Source organism: Delphinapterus leucas, chromosome 19, assembly GCF_059928025.1.
Source record: "Delphinapterus leucas isolate spDelLeu-1000000601 "Yukka" chromosome 19, BTC_Dleu_Yukka2, whole genome shotgun sequence".
NCBI classification, from domain to species: domain Eukaryota; kingdom Metazoa; phylum Chordata; class Mammalia; order Artiodactyla; family Monodontidae; genus Delphinapterus; species Delphinapterus leucas.
In genome coordinates this window covers 46,687,663-46,708,650 of record NC_143147.1, presented here as the reverse complement: position 1 = coordinate 46,708,650, position 20,988 = coordinate 46,687,663, and the positions used below count along the sequence as shown (strand labels likewise).

The 20,988-nt window shown below is 42.1% G+C and overlaps 1 protein-coding gene across 2 annotated transcripts in view; it reads right to left on the bottom strand.

Annotated features, from left to right (window-relative positions):
• Positions 1 to 5,836: 5,836 nt before the first annotated feature.
• SPOP (speckle type BTB/POZ protein) overlaps positions 5,837 to 20,988 on the bottom strand; it is a 67,731-nt gene continuing 52,579 nt past the window's right edge. For both annotated transcript variants that reach the window (XM_022557731.3, XM_022557730.3), the window contains 5 exons: positions 16,045 to 16,222; positions 13,144 to 13,199; positions 12,527 to 12,649; positions 8,358 to 8,500; positions 5,837 to 7,091 (listed from right to left, as the gene is read on the bottom strand). In XM_022557731.3, the coding sequence (XP_022413439.1) occupies positions 6,947 to 7,091; positions 8,358 to 8,500; positions 12,527 to 12,649; positions 13,144 to 13,199; positions 16,045 to 16,222 (645 nt within the window). In that variant the 3' untranslated portion in view covers positions 5,837 to 6,946. The remainder of the gene's footprint in view (positions 7,092 to 8,357; positions 8,501 to 12,526; positions 12,650 to 13,143; positions 13,200 to 16,044; positions 16,223 to 20,988) is intronic.

Here is a 20,988-nt window from a genome sequence, read left to right as displayed (position 1 = left end):
TGTATCTCTTCTCCAGCTCTGCCACCTCCGTAGTTCAAGTTCTGCTATCTCTTGCCTTCCTCCATCCCCACTCTCAACATCCGCTTTTCTACACTCAAGCCGAAGGTCTATTAGAATAAAAATCTTGTCACCCCCTCCTGCTTAATAAAGCTTCCATGATTTCCCCACTGTTCTTCGTGTAAGTACCCAGATTCTAAATGTGACCTATGAAGGTCCTGCCAGGTCTGGCTTCTAACTTGCTCTCACACTTCTCCACACTCCAGCCACCCAGCCTTCTCTGGGCTCCTAGAACAGAGGCACCACATGCTCCCTCCTGAGTCTGCACTTCATGCAGACGATTTCTTCTGTGTGGAATGTGACTCTCCAACTTTACCAAGTTGACAGCTCTTCATCCTGCAGCTCTCACTTCAAAAGCTGCTTTCTTAGGGAAGCCTTTCTGGATGCCCCAGATGAGATTAACTCCCCACTCCAGGCTCTCATGGTGCCTTACACTCACCATGGCTTGACGTCATGTCTTTGTGAGATTATTAAGGACACTCTCTTCCCCATTAGACTTGTCAGGTCCAATGAGGGCAGGGAGCAGTTAGTTTTACTCACTGTTTATCCCTAGAAACGAGCACAGTCCCTGGCACATCATATATGGTATAAATAAATTTTTAGCAAAGAAAACAGAAAGGGCTCTAAAAATTCATTCTTACAAGGCCAAACCAGGGCTTCCCTGGTGGCGCAGTGGTTAAGAATCTGCCTGTCAATGCAGGGGACATGGGTTCGAGCCCTGGCCCGGGAAGATCCCACATGCCGCGGAGCAACTGAGCCTGCGCTCTAGAGCCTGTGCTCTAGAGCCTGTGCTCCGCAACAAGAGAAGCCAAGACAATGAGAAGCCCACGCACCGCAACGAAGAGTAGCCCCCGCTTGCCTCAACTAGAGAAAGCCCATGAGCAGCAACAAAGACCCAATACAGCCAAAAATAAAAACAAATTAATAAATTTATTTAAAAAAAGAAAGGCAAAACCAATGCAAGGTTCTTAAACTTCAATGGGTGTAGAAGACCTTGGGGATCACCCATTGGTATGCTGACCATGCTCAAATGCCCTTTTTCCCTCTTTAACTGTTGTTCAGAGGTAATGGAGACATGAATAGAGGTTAATGGAGACATGAATGATACACTGTGGAGGCCACTTCCCTGGAATGACTGAAGATTACATTGGATGTATCAGGGGATGTGCCTACTTTTCATTAGTGTTTCAATAAAAATAAACACTTCCAATACCTGTAAGAGATAGCATAAAAATGTTTATTTACCCAGAGAGATTAAAATGTGTAATATGACTATTGGTTCATGTATCAATGTCAATCTATCTATAAATTTCCAAAAAGGCAGTACTTCATTTTACCATTAAACTAGTAAGTGCATTTTAAAGTGCTGTAGGATAACAGGAAATAACAAAGCACAGATGTTGGAGGGCAAATTTGAAAGCACACCAGTGGTGTGCTGGAACCAGTTCACACTGGCTCTATAGAGTCATTCGTTAAAATTTTCAGAAATTTTGAGAGATGGTTGTTAAATGGCCAATTAAAAATTAAATTGTATCAATGTACAACTAACAGCAAAAGTAATGAATACTCAAAATTCATCTCTTCCTAATTATCTTACACTTTACCATTGCCTATGGCTTGAGGTTCTACTCGTTTACCCCATCTGTATGGTGGCAGTACTCGACAATGGGGAGCTGCACACCCCTTCCAACTCTGCACCCGGTAATGTCACCTCAGGGTTTGAAATGGCCATAGTGGGGGTATTTACACCATGGAAACTAGCAAATGCTACCAATCAGGGCTGACATTTTGGGGAACTAAATGTTATACCTTTAAGTAGCACGCCACTGAACAAAACCACTGCCCAGAAAAACATTTTAAGGGTCTATAATAAATGTGAAGCCAACTTTTACTTGGAAGATGGATAGGTTAAAGAAGTATAGAAACATGTGTCTGTCTTGAGGAAATCATTCTCAAAACTGTGTAAGGGTTGACGGTGATTGTTTTCTCAATTTGAAGCTATAATTATTCTACAGACATGACTTTTATTACAAACATCAGTCACTGAAGTGTCTGTAATTTTATGGGAACAACCTGTATACCATCACTTCTAAACAAACATAAATGTGTTGACTAAATTGAGACGTTAAGTTCTTAAGAGTGGGTGGGAGAGATTCCCTTCCTCTCTCCCTGCCAAACTTCTGGAAAGAGTGGCTTATACTCAAGCCATGTTTGCTTACCTTCTCATCAGTCTTGGCTTCTGCCTCCACCATTTGACAGAAACTGCTCTAAGGTAACCGCTGACCTCCTTCCTGCTAAATTCAATAGCTTTTCAGTCCTCAGTGCTATGACCTCCCGGCTTTGTTTCTGTGGGCCACTCCCGTCTCCCCCATTAGACTGGATTAGTGGAGGGAAAATCCTACCCCTCACCTCAAACCTAGCCTAGCACAGTGTTTGCCACTTTCTAGGTGCTCAGGCACTGTTTGCTCAGTCAGTGGCCTGAGTTTTCATCTCTGTGACCTTGAGCAGTCATCTCACTTCTCTGGATGTGTTTTCTCAGACATGAAAAGAAGATGAATTATGTGGGGGCCCCTTTTTTTCCCTGAAGTTTGTCAAAAGCTCACCTTTCAGGGTCTTGAGGGGGCTAAAGCTCACCCCATTTCAACTGAGCATTATGAGCAGGGGTGCCCACTTAGGCAAATTCTTAGATTTCCACTTTCTTTCTGGTCTGGGGGCCTAAGGCCCAAAGCTATTCCTTTGCCTTCTGCTGCTTCTTGGCTCAGAGCAGACTAGGCTCTTGTTATGGTTCTATCACCTTGGGATGAACGGGAGCTGCACAACACAAGCCGGCAAGCGTACAGAACTCCCGTGAGATCTGTAAGCTACAGGTCCTGGTGCAACATTCCCATACTGGAGTAATGCATATTTTATCTTCATAATGTTTTCCCCCTGAGGTTGATCCCCTTCAACTCCTTAGTCATTTCTGTTGCTTGTACTGAATTCCCTCAAGTCTAAAATTCTCTTTTCCTAGAGCTGCAGGAATCAGAACCAAAGAGTGTTCCAGATGCCACTTTCTACTCCAGCATTGCAGGATTTACAGAGGGGGAATGATATCTTGCATTATAATAGCTTAGCCACATAAAGATCCCATCAGTCGACAACATTCAAGTTTCCGCTCTCATCTGGAGGTCAAAGCTTCTGGTTCTCCCAGCTCATTATCCCAAATACTGATCATCCTACATTTGCTTCCTTGCTTACTGTCTCCAGGAGGTGTCCACCTATTGGGTCAAAGTCCCCAACGTGGCAAGGTCACCTCTGAAATTAAAAGGGGGGAAACACATCTACCTTGTGCATACACATACATAAAGAGCAGTCCGACCATACTCACCTGAATGCTGGATTAGTCAGCGAGCCATTAGAAATGAATCTAAATGATATAGGGCAGGGTTCAGGGAACAGTCATGAGATAAAGGAAACACACAGGCCCGGGCTGATTAAAAAGATAATTAGCTGTGGGAAATAAGGTTGGGCTCCAGCCAAGAATTTGTCTTTGACAAAGATAAACCAAAGGATCCAATATAGTCATGTTGGGGGGATTTAGTTGCTGTTCTTTTATAGGAGTTGAAGAGCCAGAACAAAGCAACAGTCAGTTTCAAAGTACAGCTCAACTCCCCCACCCCCCGTCTGTTGTTTTGCTCATAAACATACAGGCTGTTTCCTTTCATCTGCACAGCCTCACACAATATGGAGAACCTACAATAGGTTTAAGCCAGAATTATAAATGAATGTGCAGAGTGGTGGTCAAGCTAGAGATCTTTTGGCCTAAGAAAGAATCTTGATGTCTCTGTCTAGAATTTAAAAAAAAAAAAAGAAAAAAAAAAAGAGGAACCTCTTAAAGGCCTAAAAGCCCAGCAGACTTACCAGCGATAAGGAAAAGAGAGGCATCTCTTACCTGAATTGTTAAACCTCATAAAGGTGTTTGAAATGCCTAATAACACAGCTTTAATCTCTACATAAGGAACAAGAAAAATTTTCCGTGAATGGCCAGATAGAGGGGGGCTGACAATAAGGAAGGAGGGAAGTTGGGGAATGATGCCAGATACAGTATTTGGACCTGAAACTGCAACTCCAAAGGTTCTGTGAAACTACTTGCCTGAAATATTGTTTTGATAAATAAGCCATATCCTTGTGGAATTGAAATCTCCAACTGTTCCACTGGCACGGACATCTCTGCAGTGACAGCACATGCCCCAGACTGTGGAGCTAACTTGAATTAAATTTCAGATGTGGGGGAGCTCAGGGAGGGGGTGGTGGCAGTGGGAGGTTTATGAACAGTATGCTGGGGCTCTGATGTTGTCATAACCAGATGGCTTCAACTCTATCATTTAAACAGAAACAAACACGTCCAGAAAGAATAATGACAGGAGAGGCATCAAACAGCTTCACCTGTACCCGAAATCCTAACTGCTTTGTACCCAACAGTAAAGCCCACAGTGGAAATCCCGTAAATTTTGGGAAATCCCAGAAGAGACTTTCATCTTGCCAGAAGCTTGGTGCCACAACTGCTACCCTCCTGAGGACATGTTCCCTGAACCTACCAGCCCCCAATCCACAGCTTTCTGTGAATGAGGAAGGGCAAATCTGAAGCCCGGTTTGTCCTCCTGGATCCTCTGACACACAGGCCAGCTGAGGCACCTTTCCAGAGCTTCTGCTCTTGCCATCCCCACAGAAAGGAAGCTCTACCTCAGATTGCGTACCTAAACATTTCAGAAATGGAACTTCCTCCAGTTGCTTACATAATCTTTTCAGGGTATCACATTAGAAGAACTCTCACTCAAGTTGTGTAACCTTAGGCATGTCCCTCAGGGTTTCAATTTCTCTCACCTATAAAATGGGAAGATGCTATCTATCTCTCATTTATCCTACCCAAACCATCGAGTTGTTGGGAAGTTCAAATGAGATACTTACTGTACAGGAAGGTTTGCTGAAACGGGAGGAGTGCTGAGCCAGTGCAGTTACCTGAGAGACAGTGTGCGTACAGGAGACCCTGGGTACGCCCGGGTCCCCAGATCCACGTGCTGATCTGGAAAGTGAGGACTCAGGAGGCACAGGACAGCAGCCAGGACATGGAGAACTGGGCACCTGCTCACATAGGTGACACTTAGGAGGAAACCGAGAAGCGCAAAGGAGTGGTTTCTAATAAGCAAATCCTGCCTTTGATTATACTGATAATAGGTCAAACAATACACACCTTGGCGCAATGGCCAATGGTTCTCCAGTGTATCCCACTGCCCTGTCCAGCACTGCTGCAGGAAAGGCAGAGGAGGAGCCCCAGAGCATTCCTGTGAGCTCACTGGGAATTTGGACATTAACTTTTCTGCAAACACATCCAGTCAGTGACAGAACCAGTCAGAGATAAGAATTTCCCTTTATTAAGCCTCCACATTCATGTCCCCTTGATATTTTTGTATTTACTTAAGGAGAAGGGAGATTGGGAATTCGGTCTTGAAACATGTAGGGTGCAGGAAAGCCCACTTCCGTTACTCGCCTTGGCAGAAGAAGCCTGACCCCTCAGTAGGATGTGGACTGTGAGATAAGAAGGACAAGGGACTGGCGGATGCTGGTAGCTCACAAAGGAAACTTGAGATTAGGGAGACACAATAAATTCCTACTGCTTAGACATTTGGAGCATAATCTCTGCAAGCTAAAGAATCAAACTAGGCCTTCAAAATCCCTTAAGGAACTCAGACCCCGAAGACAAGCCAGGTGAGTGAAACAAAAGACCAGAGATACCACACAGTACAAAATAGTCATTATTTATATTTTCAAAAAGAAAAAAAATTAACATTTGGAAGTTCTCCCCTGTAGGAAGAGGGGCGAATTGGAAGGAACAGGACTGGCTCCTATGCAGGTGGCAAGTCAGGTACGAACAGCTGAGCAATCTGGGCTGGGAGTTTTTCCACACAGCATTAATAATAAAATTTCCTTTTCTCGTCTTTTTGCTCTGTTTTTGTTTTGTGTGTGTTTGTTTTTTAGAAGAAGGAACAGGGGAGAAGAAATAAAATCAGAGAAAAATGCCAGAAAACATTTTCCACAATATCTAAACACAGAGAACCATAGTTTTTGTCAAGACAGTATGAATTCTGGATGAATTACTTTTTCCAGCTTTCAACACCAATAAAGATCTTTTCCAAAAGCTACCACATCAGAATAGTCATCTTCTAGATCGAATCGCCTCCTTCCCCTTTCACCTCTGCTTGTTGTTTTTCATAAAAGGGTGACGGGAAGTACTGTGTTCTTGCAAACAGTAAGTGCTAACAACAGGAGAGCTCTTCTGATACTTGCATGGTGCGTGGTGAGTTCTCACGAATACCCAAGTTTTAGCACAGCTGGATGTACTAAAACTTCTCTCAACATAAATACTACTGGAATCCAAAAACTGATTTTTGAGAAATTCTGCAAAAATCCTTTCTTCTTTCCTTTTCCCTTCTCTTAAAACTAAATGTCCTTTTTTAATTTTCTTTTTGCTCCAGGCACCTGACGATCTGTTCTGCTCAGTCAGATGCAGACAGGTTTCTCCAAAGTACCACCGCTGGGGTGTCCTCAGGGCTAGCGCCTAAACTGAATCCCCACAGTATCAAACTCGGCCAGGCCAAAGAGAACACAGGGACGCAGCAACAGGATTTTCATTAGGTTGAACAGCCCCGAGTCCCGGGCCCTTCCCTCCCCCCACCCCCATTTCCCCCAAGTTTACTTAGTGCTGTTTTAAAAGTCTGGGGCCACGATGCAGTCTTTTCCCCCCACAACGGAGTAAAAGCTCCACAGATTGCGCTGTCTACCTGGTGGTTTGTGGCAGCAACAGTGGCTGCTGCTTCTGGAAAATAAACGGAGTCTTACAACAGGCAGGATCTTAGGACTGCTTCAGGCGCTTGCGCGGGGGTCCCAGAAACGGGCACTGTGCTGAAGCCAGAGAGCGGTACGCCTCAGCCACCAAGTGGGGATGTGACACCACCATTGACTTCCACCCGGAGGTCTCCAAGACATCCGAAGCATGACTAGGAGAAATGTGAGAGATGGGTTACCAGAGGGGTGAATGAAGGATGAATTAAACAGCCACCTAGACAGCCGAATTTCCCAGGGTTTGCTGTTATGGGTGTCAATGCAAGACGTACTCAGACAGAACCCTTAACATGCATGAGAATTTGCTTGTTAGAAAATGTGCAGACAGGTGACCAGGTTACGACTGTTGTAACCCTGAAAACTAGGACTCTGAGACACTATGTTCTCAATTACAAAAGACGAAATGTTCCTCAGGCTCTTCTCTACGTCATCAATGCTCTTCATATTCATTGGTGATGCTGATAAAGAGAAAGAGCAAGACTTCTCTGGGTCAGACAGCTCTGAGCTTCCATCTGGCTTTGCCGTTTACTAGTCCCTTAACCACAAAGCAGGTCATAGCCTGGGGCCTATTTGATAATCGAAAAAGAGGGGCTAATACTCACACTTCACTGAACGGTTAACATCTAAAAAGCACCAACCAAGTGTCCAGCACGGAGTGAGCACTCAGGACAAGGAACGTTTTGCTTCGGAACAATCTTACAGACTTAGAGGACATCATTTCCTGTTTTCAGGGCATTTTCTGCGTTAAGTAATGTTTACTCACCTACCCTGCGACCTCTTAGACCTCTCACCCCCCAGAACTGCTGTTTTGAGGGCTTTATTAGTAGGCCTGCTTCTCTTCCTGGGGTTTTTTCCAACTTTTGCTCCCCATCAGGCAAAGGAGTATAACATGTCCCACTGAGAATTATTTCAGAAAGTAATATGGTCATTTAGGATGAAGGAAAAGATCTACTGGAATTTACGCTTCTTTCTCAAAACAGTTATTTTACGACCTCGTCTCCTGATCATGCCTTCTCTTTTCCCCCATTCTGCAGTCGACCACTGGACACTCTTACTAACTCATAAAAATCCACTTCTGCTCTCCCAGAGATCTGCATGTCTTTTTTTTAAGCCGGTGAGTTTGTGAAGTAAAGATACTATCGCTTTAGGGGACATAGCTTTTTCAGACCAGCAGGTTGTCATTTTCATCAATTCTGATCCTGCAAGGTAGTAATACACTTCACTCACCAATCAGATTAGACTGATGAAAGCAAAACCATTTTTCACACTGTCAAGCTGAAGGAAAAGATGGACACTCTCTACTTACTACTAAAAAGCTTAATGAAGCTACTCACCTGTTTCACTCACCAATTCAAAGTCTTCCTTTCTCATTCGTTAACTAACCCAACTACCCTGAAAGAACTTTGAAGATGACAACTCACTAGTTGATGAAATCCACTGCCTGAGTTTTCAACTGATCTGCGCTGTGGAGGTCAGCCAGGATGAGAATTTCTGCGGCGTTCTCCACGGAGAGGTTACTGCAGAGGGCATCCTCACACATGACCTTTAAACGCTCCAAGGCATACTGTAAAACACAAGTGTGGCTGTCGTCAGAGCAGGAATGCTCTGGACTGGCTGCTACTGAAGTTGCCTTCTTCAGCTGTACCATCACGTAACTGGATACCTTAACAAAACTGCACAGACCATGAAAATGCTGCTGCTGCAATTATAAAACAAAGCCATACTCCGAGGGCCGAAATGAACAGCCAAGATAACTTGCATAGCTGCCATTCAAGTTCTAAAGTCTATTAGAAAAATGGCAATTATGGAATAGATCCAGATCTTCAAGTTTTCCCCTACCCCGACTACCATTAAAGTGTCTCTTAAACCATCACCACCGACCCTTACAATGAGGTATTTCTCTGCTTCAAGTCAACAGGGACATTACATTTAAATTTCTGCAATCCTTTTATTTAGAGCCAGACTAGGGTGCAGCACAGTCCTTCCTACTTAAGCATTGTCACCAGCCCAGCAGGATATTCCAGCTGTCCCATCAGGCTGTGAAAAGGAGCCCTGTGGTGACATTCAGCAGCATCTCTACCACTAGTTATTCCTGAATGAGTGTCAGCTAAAGGCCTCCTTTTCAAAACAGAAAAGGATAAATGGAGTCCTATCTTATTGGGGTTGAGGTTAAGATTCTTAGGGTAGAAGAACAAAGCAACAGAGACCCTGGATCCAGTTTCAGCCTAAAAACTTCCTATTTTCCAAGTAAAGGGTATAAGTAAATGTTTTGGGAATGAAGGCCTAGGTTAATATTGGGCACATCTGATCTACCTGATTTGTTTTGAGGAAACTGTACTACTTGCTCTCAAATATATTATGAACTTACTAAGGAATTTCAGGGAAAAGGGGGAAGAAGGGATAAAGGAAGGCACAAAATAAAATGTCATTAATCAGTTCATAGGAGAATGGTTTGCTCTGAGGGTATGCACAGTCTCCATATAGGTCCCATCTTGAGGGCCTGAGAGCTGAATGACACAATACTCCTTCAGGCTGAATCATGACGATCAAACCAAGACAATTTTATTGTTATGAATTCTGGGTGAGGAGGCATATCTGCTGGCACTGTGATCTCCTGCAGCAAAAAGAGAGTTTTATTGGTTTTGGGCGCAGCTTTAATTTCTTACATTTGAGTAACTAGAAAACAGTTTCCATGGAAAACAGGAATGACACTACACAAGAAAGAAATGAGGCTGCCGCTTTTGTTTTAAAAGACTGGAAAGGGTTAAGTAAATGCTCACTCTTCACACGGTGCTGCACAGAATACCCGTCTTACCCTTTCTCAATAAAATTCTTTTAAAAGGACTTTTACTGTGAATAGCTCTGATCCCTACTGCATAATTAGACAAAAGTAGCCATTTTCGTCCCTTGGGGACAAAGGTTTTTTTCTTAATTATGCTTCTGAAAAACCTGCCTAATGGCAGTACTTACCCGGGAGATTGAAATTTGTCTCCTAGGCCTGGGCTATGTGTTTTGTTTTGTTTTTGGTCTAATTACACATGTCCCCAGGAGACTGGAAGAACTTAGTAGAAGCTGTTTTAGCCTCTTGGGTAAATTCTAGATGTTTAGATCCTTCCATGAAAATTTTCTTATTCTGTTTTCCTGAAGCTCACAAGGAGGTGTAAAGGTAAAAATGTTTTCAAATAAGCTTACAGCAAGGACTGTCTAATGGGAAAGTCTGAATGGCATTTGAAAAACGCACCCTTCGGTTACTTCTCGTTCATAAATTTAGAGCACCGCTGTGATTCAACTGCTTTAACTAACACATTGTACTGAAAAGCACCAACCTCGGAATGTCAGTTCAGGCTGACCCCCTGCTCTCTCTACTTACAGTAGGTTCCCAGTAGGCTCTCTGGCTGAGGAGCAGGAATGAAAACCCAGGGACACAGATGTCTAACCCTGGCTCTGAGAATGTACAACTCTGAGTTTTGGTATTTCTGTCTAAAAATTGGACCTTGTGATGCTACTCATCCTTATGGGAGCTAGACAATGAGGGGGATAAATGCCTGGTATGTGTAAGCACAAGTGACTGCTTCATTGAAAATCAGAGGAAGGGGAATTCCCTGGCAGTCCAGTGGTCAGGACTCTGTGCTCTCACTGCCGAGGGCCTGGGTTCGATCCCTGCTTGGGGAACTAAAACCCCACAAGCCGCGTGGTGAGGCCAAAAAAAAAGGAGAAAAAAAAAAATCAGAGGGCAGATGAGGCAGAATCATTATAAACTCATGTTTATAAAAAGCAGCCATTTGGGCTGTGCATCCTACTTCCCCAGAACTCACAGCGAATATTTTCTTTCCGTTTCCACTGGAGGCAAGTTTCCTCTGGTCAGAACTGAGCTAGACTGGAAGGGTATAGGATGTTCACATTGCTTAATTGTACTTAATAAAGTCTTGAAAGGTGATAAGAAAGATGCAGCTATTATTCAATCCTTTTCACTGGTAGCACTGATTGGGTTTACATGCCTCATCCTCTACAAACACTCCAAAAAGATGATCAATAAAGCTAAAACCCCCACTGTAAACACAAACACTCTCCTCCGGGGTGCTAAGGGAGAAGGATGGAGATTACTCCCGTGAGTGAATCCTGAGAAGGCTCTAGTGCTCTCAGGCCAGAGCCAGCTGTGCCCCTCGGGTGGGTGCTGCAGCATCATGGCAGGAAAAGGGGGCACCTCCAGCAGAGAACCATCTTTCTCATGGGGTCTACTGCTGGCCGGGTTTAAGCCCTTTAACGCCCTTGCCTCAACTGCCCCCCAATGTAAGAGAAGCTTCCACAGGATAAATAGCAATCCTTTTACACATACCCCCACCCCCACCCCTCAGTCACGTTTCCTCAGACCACAGGGCCTTGGAGGAACAGGTCACTGCTCTCTCTGGTCTATCTACACAATGAAAGTCAGTTTCCCAAAGTGTGTTTTGGGGAACACTAATCCCCAGAGGTGATCCTTGAGAAAAGTAACTCCAGGGTTAACTAAATTGGAGAAATTTGTCTATTATATTCTCTTTTAGAAAACTAACAGTACACACTGACATACTAAAGGTTCTGAGAAAGGTCCTGCTATAAAAGAGCAACACAAAAAAACCCAATTTGACTTGGTGTTTCATTAACCTTTTCCCCCCGACCCTATCTTGGGAATCACCAGCCTGTTGTTTTAGGTAATAACCATATTTCCTTAAGGCTAAGATCTACATTTTTATTTTCACACTTTAACATTTCTCAAATTAAAATGTGTCTTACAATCAAAGCATACATTTATTGTAGTAGTATCTCTTTTTTCCCAAAGATCTATTCGTCATCTTACAATTCTGAATGTGGTATCTTTCAATAACTTCTAAGGTAAAGGCTGAAAATGCTAATAAGCAGGATACTAGGTAAAAGTTATTCTCTTACTGACAAAGTTTAAATAAAAGTTAATGAACTCAAGAATATTTTTGTAAATTACAAAGCCAAATTATAAATCCAAATGTTAATATTATCTGAATCTTTAAAATCACTGTGATTAAATTTGAGATCGGCAAGAGAAGAGAGGTAAACATCAACTCATCCTTCTTTTCCATAATTAGGATGACCATATAATTTGCCCTTCAAAGCAGGATACTTTTGAAAATAAAAAGGGTGCTATCAGTAACTATGTTGGAACACAAGTGTAAACCAAGACTGTTCTGGCCAAACTAAGATATATGTGGGACTTCCCTCGTGGCCCAGTGGATAAGACTTTGCGCTCCCAATGCAGGGGGCCTGGGTTCAATCCCCGGTCAGGGAACTAGATCCCACATGCATGCTGCAACTATGAGTTCGCATGCCGCAACTAAGAGCTCGCATGCTGCAACTAATGAGCCTGCCTGCCGCAACTAAGAAGCCCAAACACTGCAACTAAGGAGCCCGCCTACTGCAACTAAGACTGGTGTAACCAAATAAATAAATAAGTATTAAAAAAAAAGATGAAACTAAGATATATGTTCATCCTGCCCACAAAGCAACATAAAAGCCCAGTCATGAAACTCAAGAGGTCACCAAAACTCCTAGTCTTGTTGTTATTTTCCTGTTCTCATCTCACCTTGTCAGCAGCTGCCAGCAAATCATCGGCCATTTTGTCGAGGTTCGGAGCCTTCCCCGTGTAAATGAAGCACATCATTTCCTTAAAAACTTCAGGCTCCACATCATTGATTTCAACCCGATTCTATGCCAAAGAAACTAAAAATGAGAAACATTCCAACAGAACAAAATCCCTAAACAATTTTCATGATTTTAAGCTCTGATGAAGAGACTCATACCATTTTAAATCTAACACGAATGGAAAAGTTCTCTTTGCCCTATTTGACTGTAATAGCCTTTTCTCCCATCATATGTACCACCTTTGTTTTCTCAAATACAATAGCAAGACAACTATACCTTTGATTTTTCACCTTTCTTTTCCTCAGTAGAAACACATGCCTAATACCCTCACCCAAGACTATTTGGATGACCTGCCTGGAATAGTGTTTCTGCTTTACCTAGAATGCTTCCAGACTACCTCTCTCTGCTCTCAGAAATTGTCTGTTCGGGGAACTCTACTCCATTTGAATAACATAATAAGACAAAAAAAAACCAGGAAAATAAATCTGCTGCCAAATTGGGAAATGATCTGATTCTAGCCACCTAGCTAAAAAGACGTATCTCTATCCTGTTACATACCTTTTTGCTTTCCTCCATCTCATGTTCAAACATGGCACTAAAAACTGGAGAACGAGCTACAAAGTGAAAGGAAAACAGAGACAGATATGGTTATCACACCAAAATCTCTTGGTTCTTCTGTTATGAAGAAGAGATCATTTTCTGTTTTTCTTTTTTGGCCACACCATGTGGCTTGTGGGATCTTAGTTCCCTGACCAGGGATTGAACCTGGGCCAATGGCAGTGAAAGCGCCGAGTCCTAACCACTGGACCGCCAGGGAACTCCGGAAGAAGAGATCATTTTCTTTCCTGTCCCACTACTACAGAAATGGTCTTTTACATCAAATTATGCCAGAATTATAAAATTACTTTCTTTTTATATTATACAATAAGTGAATAATTATTATATAATACATAGGGAAAATAAGAAATCACTTCTTTCAAAATAATTTATTGGCTTCATTCCAACCATTCATATTTCAAGGAGATTACTCAAATTACCTATGTTAGATGACAATGATATCCTCTGAGTAGATCTTGGGGTTCAAATGGAAGGTCCTTCATGGTCTAAGCAGGGTGTCCTAATACCTGCATTTTTGCCTGGAACAATGATACCTACTTCCTCCGCTTCCAGGGACCACACAGCAAGGAGGTCAAGAACAGGGCTCAATGGCATCCGTTAGCTAGGTGAAGTGCAGGCTTATTTATGGCAGGCTGTCTGTTCCTCCAAGCCATGCATTATCAACAGAGATGATAATGCCCCAAAGAGGTGAAAACAATCTTAGGTATCACAACCATTTGTGGCCCTTCAGATCTTAACCCAACTAGACAAAATCTTATTCCTTAGTACTTAGTGTCTTAATTTTTTCCTTAGGGGTGGGAATAATGAAAAAAAGGTTCAGAAACAGTGTTCTAAGCCATGCCCATTCTAGTCTAATGAACACCGTGAAAAAGAAGTCAACTTAATTTCAACATGAAAGTAATAAAATGGCTAAGAACTCAAATTTTATCAGGTCCAATAAATCAGGGGTTTTGGTGAAAGTTGAGACTACCAATCTCTACCTAAGAGAGGAGGGACAGATGGAATATATAGAAGGAGTTTCAGCTAACAGGCACCTGGAACTTTGACCTAATTTATGTCAGAAAGGACTAATTTTAGATTGGCCATTTTCTAACCATATAATCTTGGGCAAATCACGTAACCCTCTGAACCTTAATATTTTAATCTATTCCAAAAGAATATCAGTTCTCATTGTTCTTATCTCTGAAAGGCTATAGACTATAAGGTACTATATAAATACATTACAGAAGCTGAAGACTAAAGGGCTGGTGCTTTTAATAAAGAGGGAAGGGTCCAAAGCAGCAATATGCCTAGAGGGATCAGTGGATAGAGAGAAGCTGATGTTATTAGAATAAATAAAATAATCTAGGGAGACTAAAGTAGAGTGAAAAGAGAACTAAGGCAGACCCTTAGGGAATAACAGTGTTTAAAGGGATGGGTGAAGAAGAGGGAGGCCACACATTAGAAGCAGCCAGAAAGCCAGCCAGAGAAACCAGAAGAAAGGAGTCAAATAATATATAAACTAGAGCCCCTCAAATTTAGGAACTAGCAGGTCATGTAACTTTGGAAAACCGCTTTTGTGGCATGGAGGCAAACTGAGGATAAGTGGGAGGAAAGAATAGAGAGAATGAATATGTTAACTCAAGAAACTTAGCTCTGGAAAATAAAGAGAGAATTAACTAGAGGGAGAAGCTTGAGCGTGTTTACAGGCTGAGCGTGCACAGGCAACAGGAGAAATAGATGGCAACGATACCGGAGAACAAGGGTCTAATCGGCAGAGTAAGGCTTCTGAGAAGGCAGCATGAAACAGAACAACAGTAGAAAGTAGTCTGCTTTGGACACGAAGAACACCTCCTCCACTGAGAATGCAGAGAAAATGCAAGTGAGAGGCAAGAGCCAAGGGAGAAGGGCCTTGATTTTCTCTTGGAAGAAGTAGCAAGGTCATCTTTTAGGAGCTGGAGATTAAAGGAGAGTGGTAAAGGTGTGAAGTGTCTATTGTTGAGAAAAAGAAAAGGAGCTGACTATGCATCTTTAGAAAGAGGTCTCGGCAGCGCCGAGGGCCTAGCTGAGCACAGAGGCACGAACACAAGAGTTAATGACTTCCTTTAGCAAGTCTCAGTAACACCTAGTTGAGAGAGGGATCAGGAAGATGGTTAGACTGAGCCAGACAGAGGTTTTGCCAGGTGTGTACTTTAAAATGACAGGGCTGATGGTCTTGGTAAGAAATCTGTTACCTGACGGTTCATGTGATTTCCTCTTACATCTCTTGGCCTGAATATAATTTTGTGGCTGAAAGCTATGCTTCCCTGTGAGGTAAGGCCATCAGTCTGCCTTAACAGTTCCTGCTGTGTGTCAGTCTTTCTGGTCTTAAAGACCAAGGGCCTATTACTAGAACAAGACCTGATCTTCCACGTCACTGGCAACATTCTCATTCTTCTAGTGAGTTTGTATGGAAGGGAGGGCTAAGACCTCCAGGGCTGGGGATTTGGCTATGTGGTGGTCTAGCCCTGAGTCCAGAATCCTCTCCATGGCATCCTAAGTCCCTGTCTAGGGGCTGATACCTGCTCTTAACCAGTGTTTTGACATCTAACCTCCAGGTGCAAAGGCATCCAATACACATCATCATCCATTCCTTGAAAATGATGGCCTAAGTCCACTACAGAGAGAAAAAAAGAAGTAGCATTTTTATGGAGAGCAGCCTTTTTGGTTTTGACAACTAATGTCACCACAATATAAAAACATATTTAGCTGCAGTTTTTTTGGACTAGTTCAAAAAGTTGAAGTTATTCAAAAGGTGATTATGCAGCCTGCTGTTCTTCCTTGTTTAACCACAACTAAAGCTCCCCATGAATAAATACCAACCTGCTAAGATAGCTTTGTGAGCCTGGAATTCCTGGCCAGCAACACACAAACAACAGTCTGTGAACCGGGAATTCTCCCACAGTCCTCCTAACTCATCCGCCAACCGGCACTCAGGAACCTTCACCATATTCATGGTGTTCTGGCCAGAAATGTTGACAGAATCTTGCACCACACTCACCTGTGAAAGATAAGAAAACACAGTCCAAAGCTTTTGTTACCAGGAATTTTCTTCCCAGCAGGAGGAGAGATGACTTTTACCTTGTTGTTATAGTACATTTAGAAACTGACGTTAGGCATATTCTCTTGAAACCACCTTCACAAATGAAGTCTTTAACCTCTGGATCAAGTAATTTCCAAACTACCATGATCATACTTATTCTACACCATCTCAGGACAATAAGGAGAGAGCCCCACAAATCTCCTTCTCTTCCAAACTTCTAATAAGCTCCTCCTTCCCTGCCCTGAAGACCTGGGCAAAACCCCCAGAGGGAAAAAACTGACAAAAACAAATGTTAAACCTCAAGTATTTACCTTATTCTGCCTTAAGCAAAAGGTTAAATACAAGGAACTCTATAGAAACTACCATTTAAACTAAACTCTCCAGAGAAAAGACTCTAATAAGCCTAAAAGCACTTCACTTTTTTCAGTTAGGTCTGGAACATAAAAATAAAATGCAGCTTCCATGGGGCCTGGTAAATAACTGGCATTTCCTCACAAATGTTAGTTTAATGAACAGGACTGGGCCTGCAAGATCTTGCGTAGTGATAACTGGGTGGGTATCCCACACCATTTATACCCTTACTCAGTCATTGGTGACAATGACATACAAGATGACTGGCTCCAGCTGGGCATGCACTTACAGCTTTGGAACAGAATGACGACAAAGGGTTTATAGAGGAATCCAACTTGCCGCTTGGCTTCAGCAGCAGCATGGTTTAACCAGCTGAATTAACTGTTCAGTCTAGAGAAAAACCCTGGTAACTTCTAGATGGATCAGTGAAGCTCACATAAGTTTGCCAGGATACAAAATACAAGGATTTATAAACCATATAACATCATAAAATAAATGTAAATTACCAAACTGAAGATGAGACCGAACAGATCAGTCTTCTGCCTGACAACCCTGGCTATGCTTCCTCTCCTATATCACATTAGGTTAGAAATGTTCAAATGAAAGCAGAATTCACAAACCTTGAGAATCAGCTCCCCACTCTTGCTATTCCTATGAGTTAGATGAGAAAGACAGCTGAGGAGCATCCTAAATGACCCAAATTTCTTTTAACCTTCAAGAGGCAAGTCATCCCTTCCTTAAATGCAGTCATAAACCCAGAGGCAAAGTTAATGCCCCATCCAAGTGACCTGTAGTCCCTTCTGTGTAGGAGTGAGATATCTGCTATCAGGTCACGAAGTTTATTCATTTGTTTAAAGCTATAGCTGTTACGGTCTTGAGCAATGAAGCAACCAAGCTAATGAACTATGAATGTGCTTAGCATCAGTAGCACATCTGTCAGAGCCAGAGTATAACATTATTTTCATAGCCCAGGACCCAACACAAACCACCCCACAGAGATCGTCCCATGTAAGATCTCTAATTTGGTTCAGCAACTTTCTCACATTAACACCCTTACTTCTTTGATATAATATTAACACCGAAAGTAGAAGTAGCCTACTTCCAGTTTTAGCTTCAAAATACTGCTGATTTAAAAACAAACAAACAAAACACCAAGGAAAAGACCAATTAAATCCAACTTCCTCATAGGGAAAGGCGGGAATCGCTTGGGATGGCCAATGAAGGGAATGGAGAATGCTTTTGGCACTGGGTTCCTAAGCTTGAATTAAACCAGGCTGACAGGAGCCCAAAGTCATTAACACTTGACGGCAATCTACTAGACTGGGTAAAATGAACTGGCAAGAGCCAAGCTGATTTTCAAACTGTGGTGACCAGCGGACTCTGTGCTGGTTGCACGTGCACTTGGTAATGAGTGCGGCCCAAAGACTGTGTGACTCCTCTCACTGGGGCAATTCCTCTCTTCAGACACAGACAGGAACACAGCAGGAAGGAGAATGTACCTTTACTGTCTGAGCCAGACTTGTTCTGCAGATATATGGATGCCTGGAGTCTCCAGAGCTCTGAATGTCTGGCACCTCTTACCAACATTAAATACGCTTAATTAAAAATAAATTTTAAATGGCATACACAAATGAGTCTTCAGAGCCCAAACTTTTAACTTAGAAAGGGATTGTTTTCCTCTGCAAATGGTGATGCTAAAATGATACCATTTTGAGAAAAACTAAAGATTTTTTTTTAATGCCTATAAAGTTGACTACGGAGACTCATTCAAAATTGCAGCTGTGAAGATGACGTGACTGTGACATTTATGTCTTAGAAATGACTGCATGAAAATGTCTCAGGAAGGCTCTATAACCCTCTAAATTTCAAGTTGTAAAAGGGCCTCACTTTTAAAGTCAATTCCTTTTCTTAAAAAAGAAAATTTCATAAAAGACATAAAATTTCATAAAAGATTGTGCCATTTCTTGTTTACTTTGTCTAAGCATAGAATGTCAAGGTAAAACCACTAGAAATATATTTTTAATTTCTGTATAATTAAAACAATCAAGAGAAAATAAACAGACAGCATATAGATTGTTTATAGCAGCAGCACTATTTCTAATCAAAAGACTAGCAACAAACTAAATGTCCATCAGGGGACTTCCCTGGTGGTCCAGTGGTTAAGAATCCGCCTTCCAATGCAAGGGATGTGGGTTCGATCCCTGGTCAGGCAGCTAAGATCCCGCATGCCACAGGGCAACTAAGCCCGCGCGCCGCAACTACTGATCCTGCATGCTCTGGAGCCCACGTGCTACAACTAGAGAGCCTATGTGTTGCAACTACTGAGCCCGTGCGCCACAACTAGAGAAGCCCACGTGCCACAACTAGAGAAGCCCACGCACCGCAACTAAGACCCAAAGCAGCCAACTAAATATTAAAAATAAATAAATAAATGTCCATCAGCAAGAGAATGAATAAACAAACCAATCAACTGTCGTGTGAATATACAACAAACTACTGTACAGCACTAAAAATCAAGAATTATAGTTACATTCACAATATAAATAAATTTTAGAAACATAATATGAAAGCAGCAAGTCCTAGATGACTGCATACATCCTGACACTATTTTCATAAAGCTCAAAAACAAGCGAACCTAAACAATATATTGTTCAGGCATGCAAATAATGAACAAGGGAATGATAAACAATTCAAAAGCGCTATTTATTATCATCATCTGAGTAGGGAGACAACAGGTCTAAGGGACAGGGGAGAAGCATATATAGGTCAGTTCTCAGTTATTGGTGATGTTGCTGGGTTGGGTGGTAGGTTTACTACATTATCATGTTTCATAACCTATAATGATAATACATATTTAATCACCAGTTTTGTAGGTCAAGATCAAATATTATTAGCATTTTCATAAGTTCAACTAATATATCCAAATAATCCATTTAAAAAATGATAAAAAGAAAAATTAGTAGACCCACATATTTAAAATTTGGCAAAAATACATATTCCCAGGCTTTGAACGGATATTCTGTGTTTGATAAGGAAAGAGATGTTTTAAGAGTTAACTAGGGGCTTCCCTGGTGGCGCAGTGGTTGAGAGTCCGCCTGCCGATGCAGGGGACACGGGTTCGTGCCCCAGTCCAGGAAGATCCCACATGCCGCGGAGCGGCTGGGCCCGTGAGCCATGGCCGCTGAGCCTGCGCGTCCGGAGCCTGTGCTCCGCAACGGGAGAGGCCACAACAGTGAGAGGCCCGCGTACCACAAAAAAAAAAACAAAAAACGAAGAGTTAACTAGTATTGAGATATTTCATATTTGGTACTTCATATTTCATATGGTATTTAATATTTCAACTTTAATTGCAACATTACAAAGGCACTGGAATCTTCTACCTGTCAGAGGCATATATACACTGACGGTGGAATACATGTATATTTATTGCTAACAGCTACTTGTTTTCAATACAAATAAGTGGAAAGAAGATCAATAGAAGCTGAAACATTTCAAGTAGATTTCCTGTGGTCCAAATTGTTACAGAGAAAATTAAAAGTGTAAAGCTTTCATGATTCTCTCTTCCATTACCAAAAAAAAACTTGGTAGAGCCCATGTTTCCTTGGGTAAATGGCATCCAGCTTCACTTAGTGTAGCACAGCAGACTAGAGATGGAAAATGGAGAGCTGACACAGCCCTGACACTAATTTGCTGCACAATGCTAGTAAACTTACCTGACCTCCTTAGGCACTGCTTCTCTCCCCAGTAACATGAAATGAAGAGAAAAGAACGAACCTAGCTCAAAGGATTGTGGTAAGAGACAATTAAGGGAATGCGTTAACTAAGCAACATCAACTTGGAAGAACTGCCATACTTCCTAATAGTCAGATAGAAAGATCACTGAGAATCAAAAGCGAACCCAGTGCAGCACATTACAAACAAGACTACTCAGTCGGCATTTTTCAGAGTTTCATTAACGGTTTTACCACTGAAATACAGCCCAAACACACAAATGTGTGATTCTCAGTCTTTCACCTTCGGATTCCCTCTTGTGGCCTCTGGGAACAGACCAAAAATATCCACAAAACAACTGTACTTATTACTTACATCAGGACAGGACAGAAGTGCCTGGGCCAAAGACTGAGTAAGGAATGGAACAGTGGAGTACTCATAACCTAAATTTGTATGTGGACATCAACTTCATAAAGGCCTCTAAATTGTAAGAAAATACTAACTAAACCAATAATAAATAAAATATAAATAGGAACAAAATAAATTTGTTTATAAATATTCTATTGATAGAGGTAGCACAGGTCAGAAGGATAGAATTTGCACCAAAGGATGATCCAGCTCTGAAATGCACTAAGAACTTAGATGAGCTGCAGACATTTTTA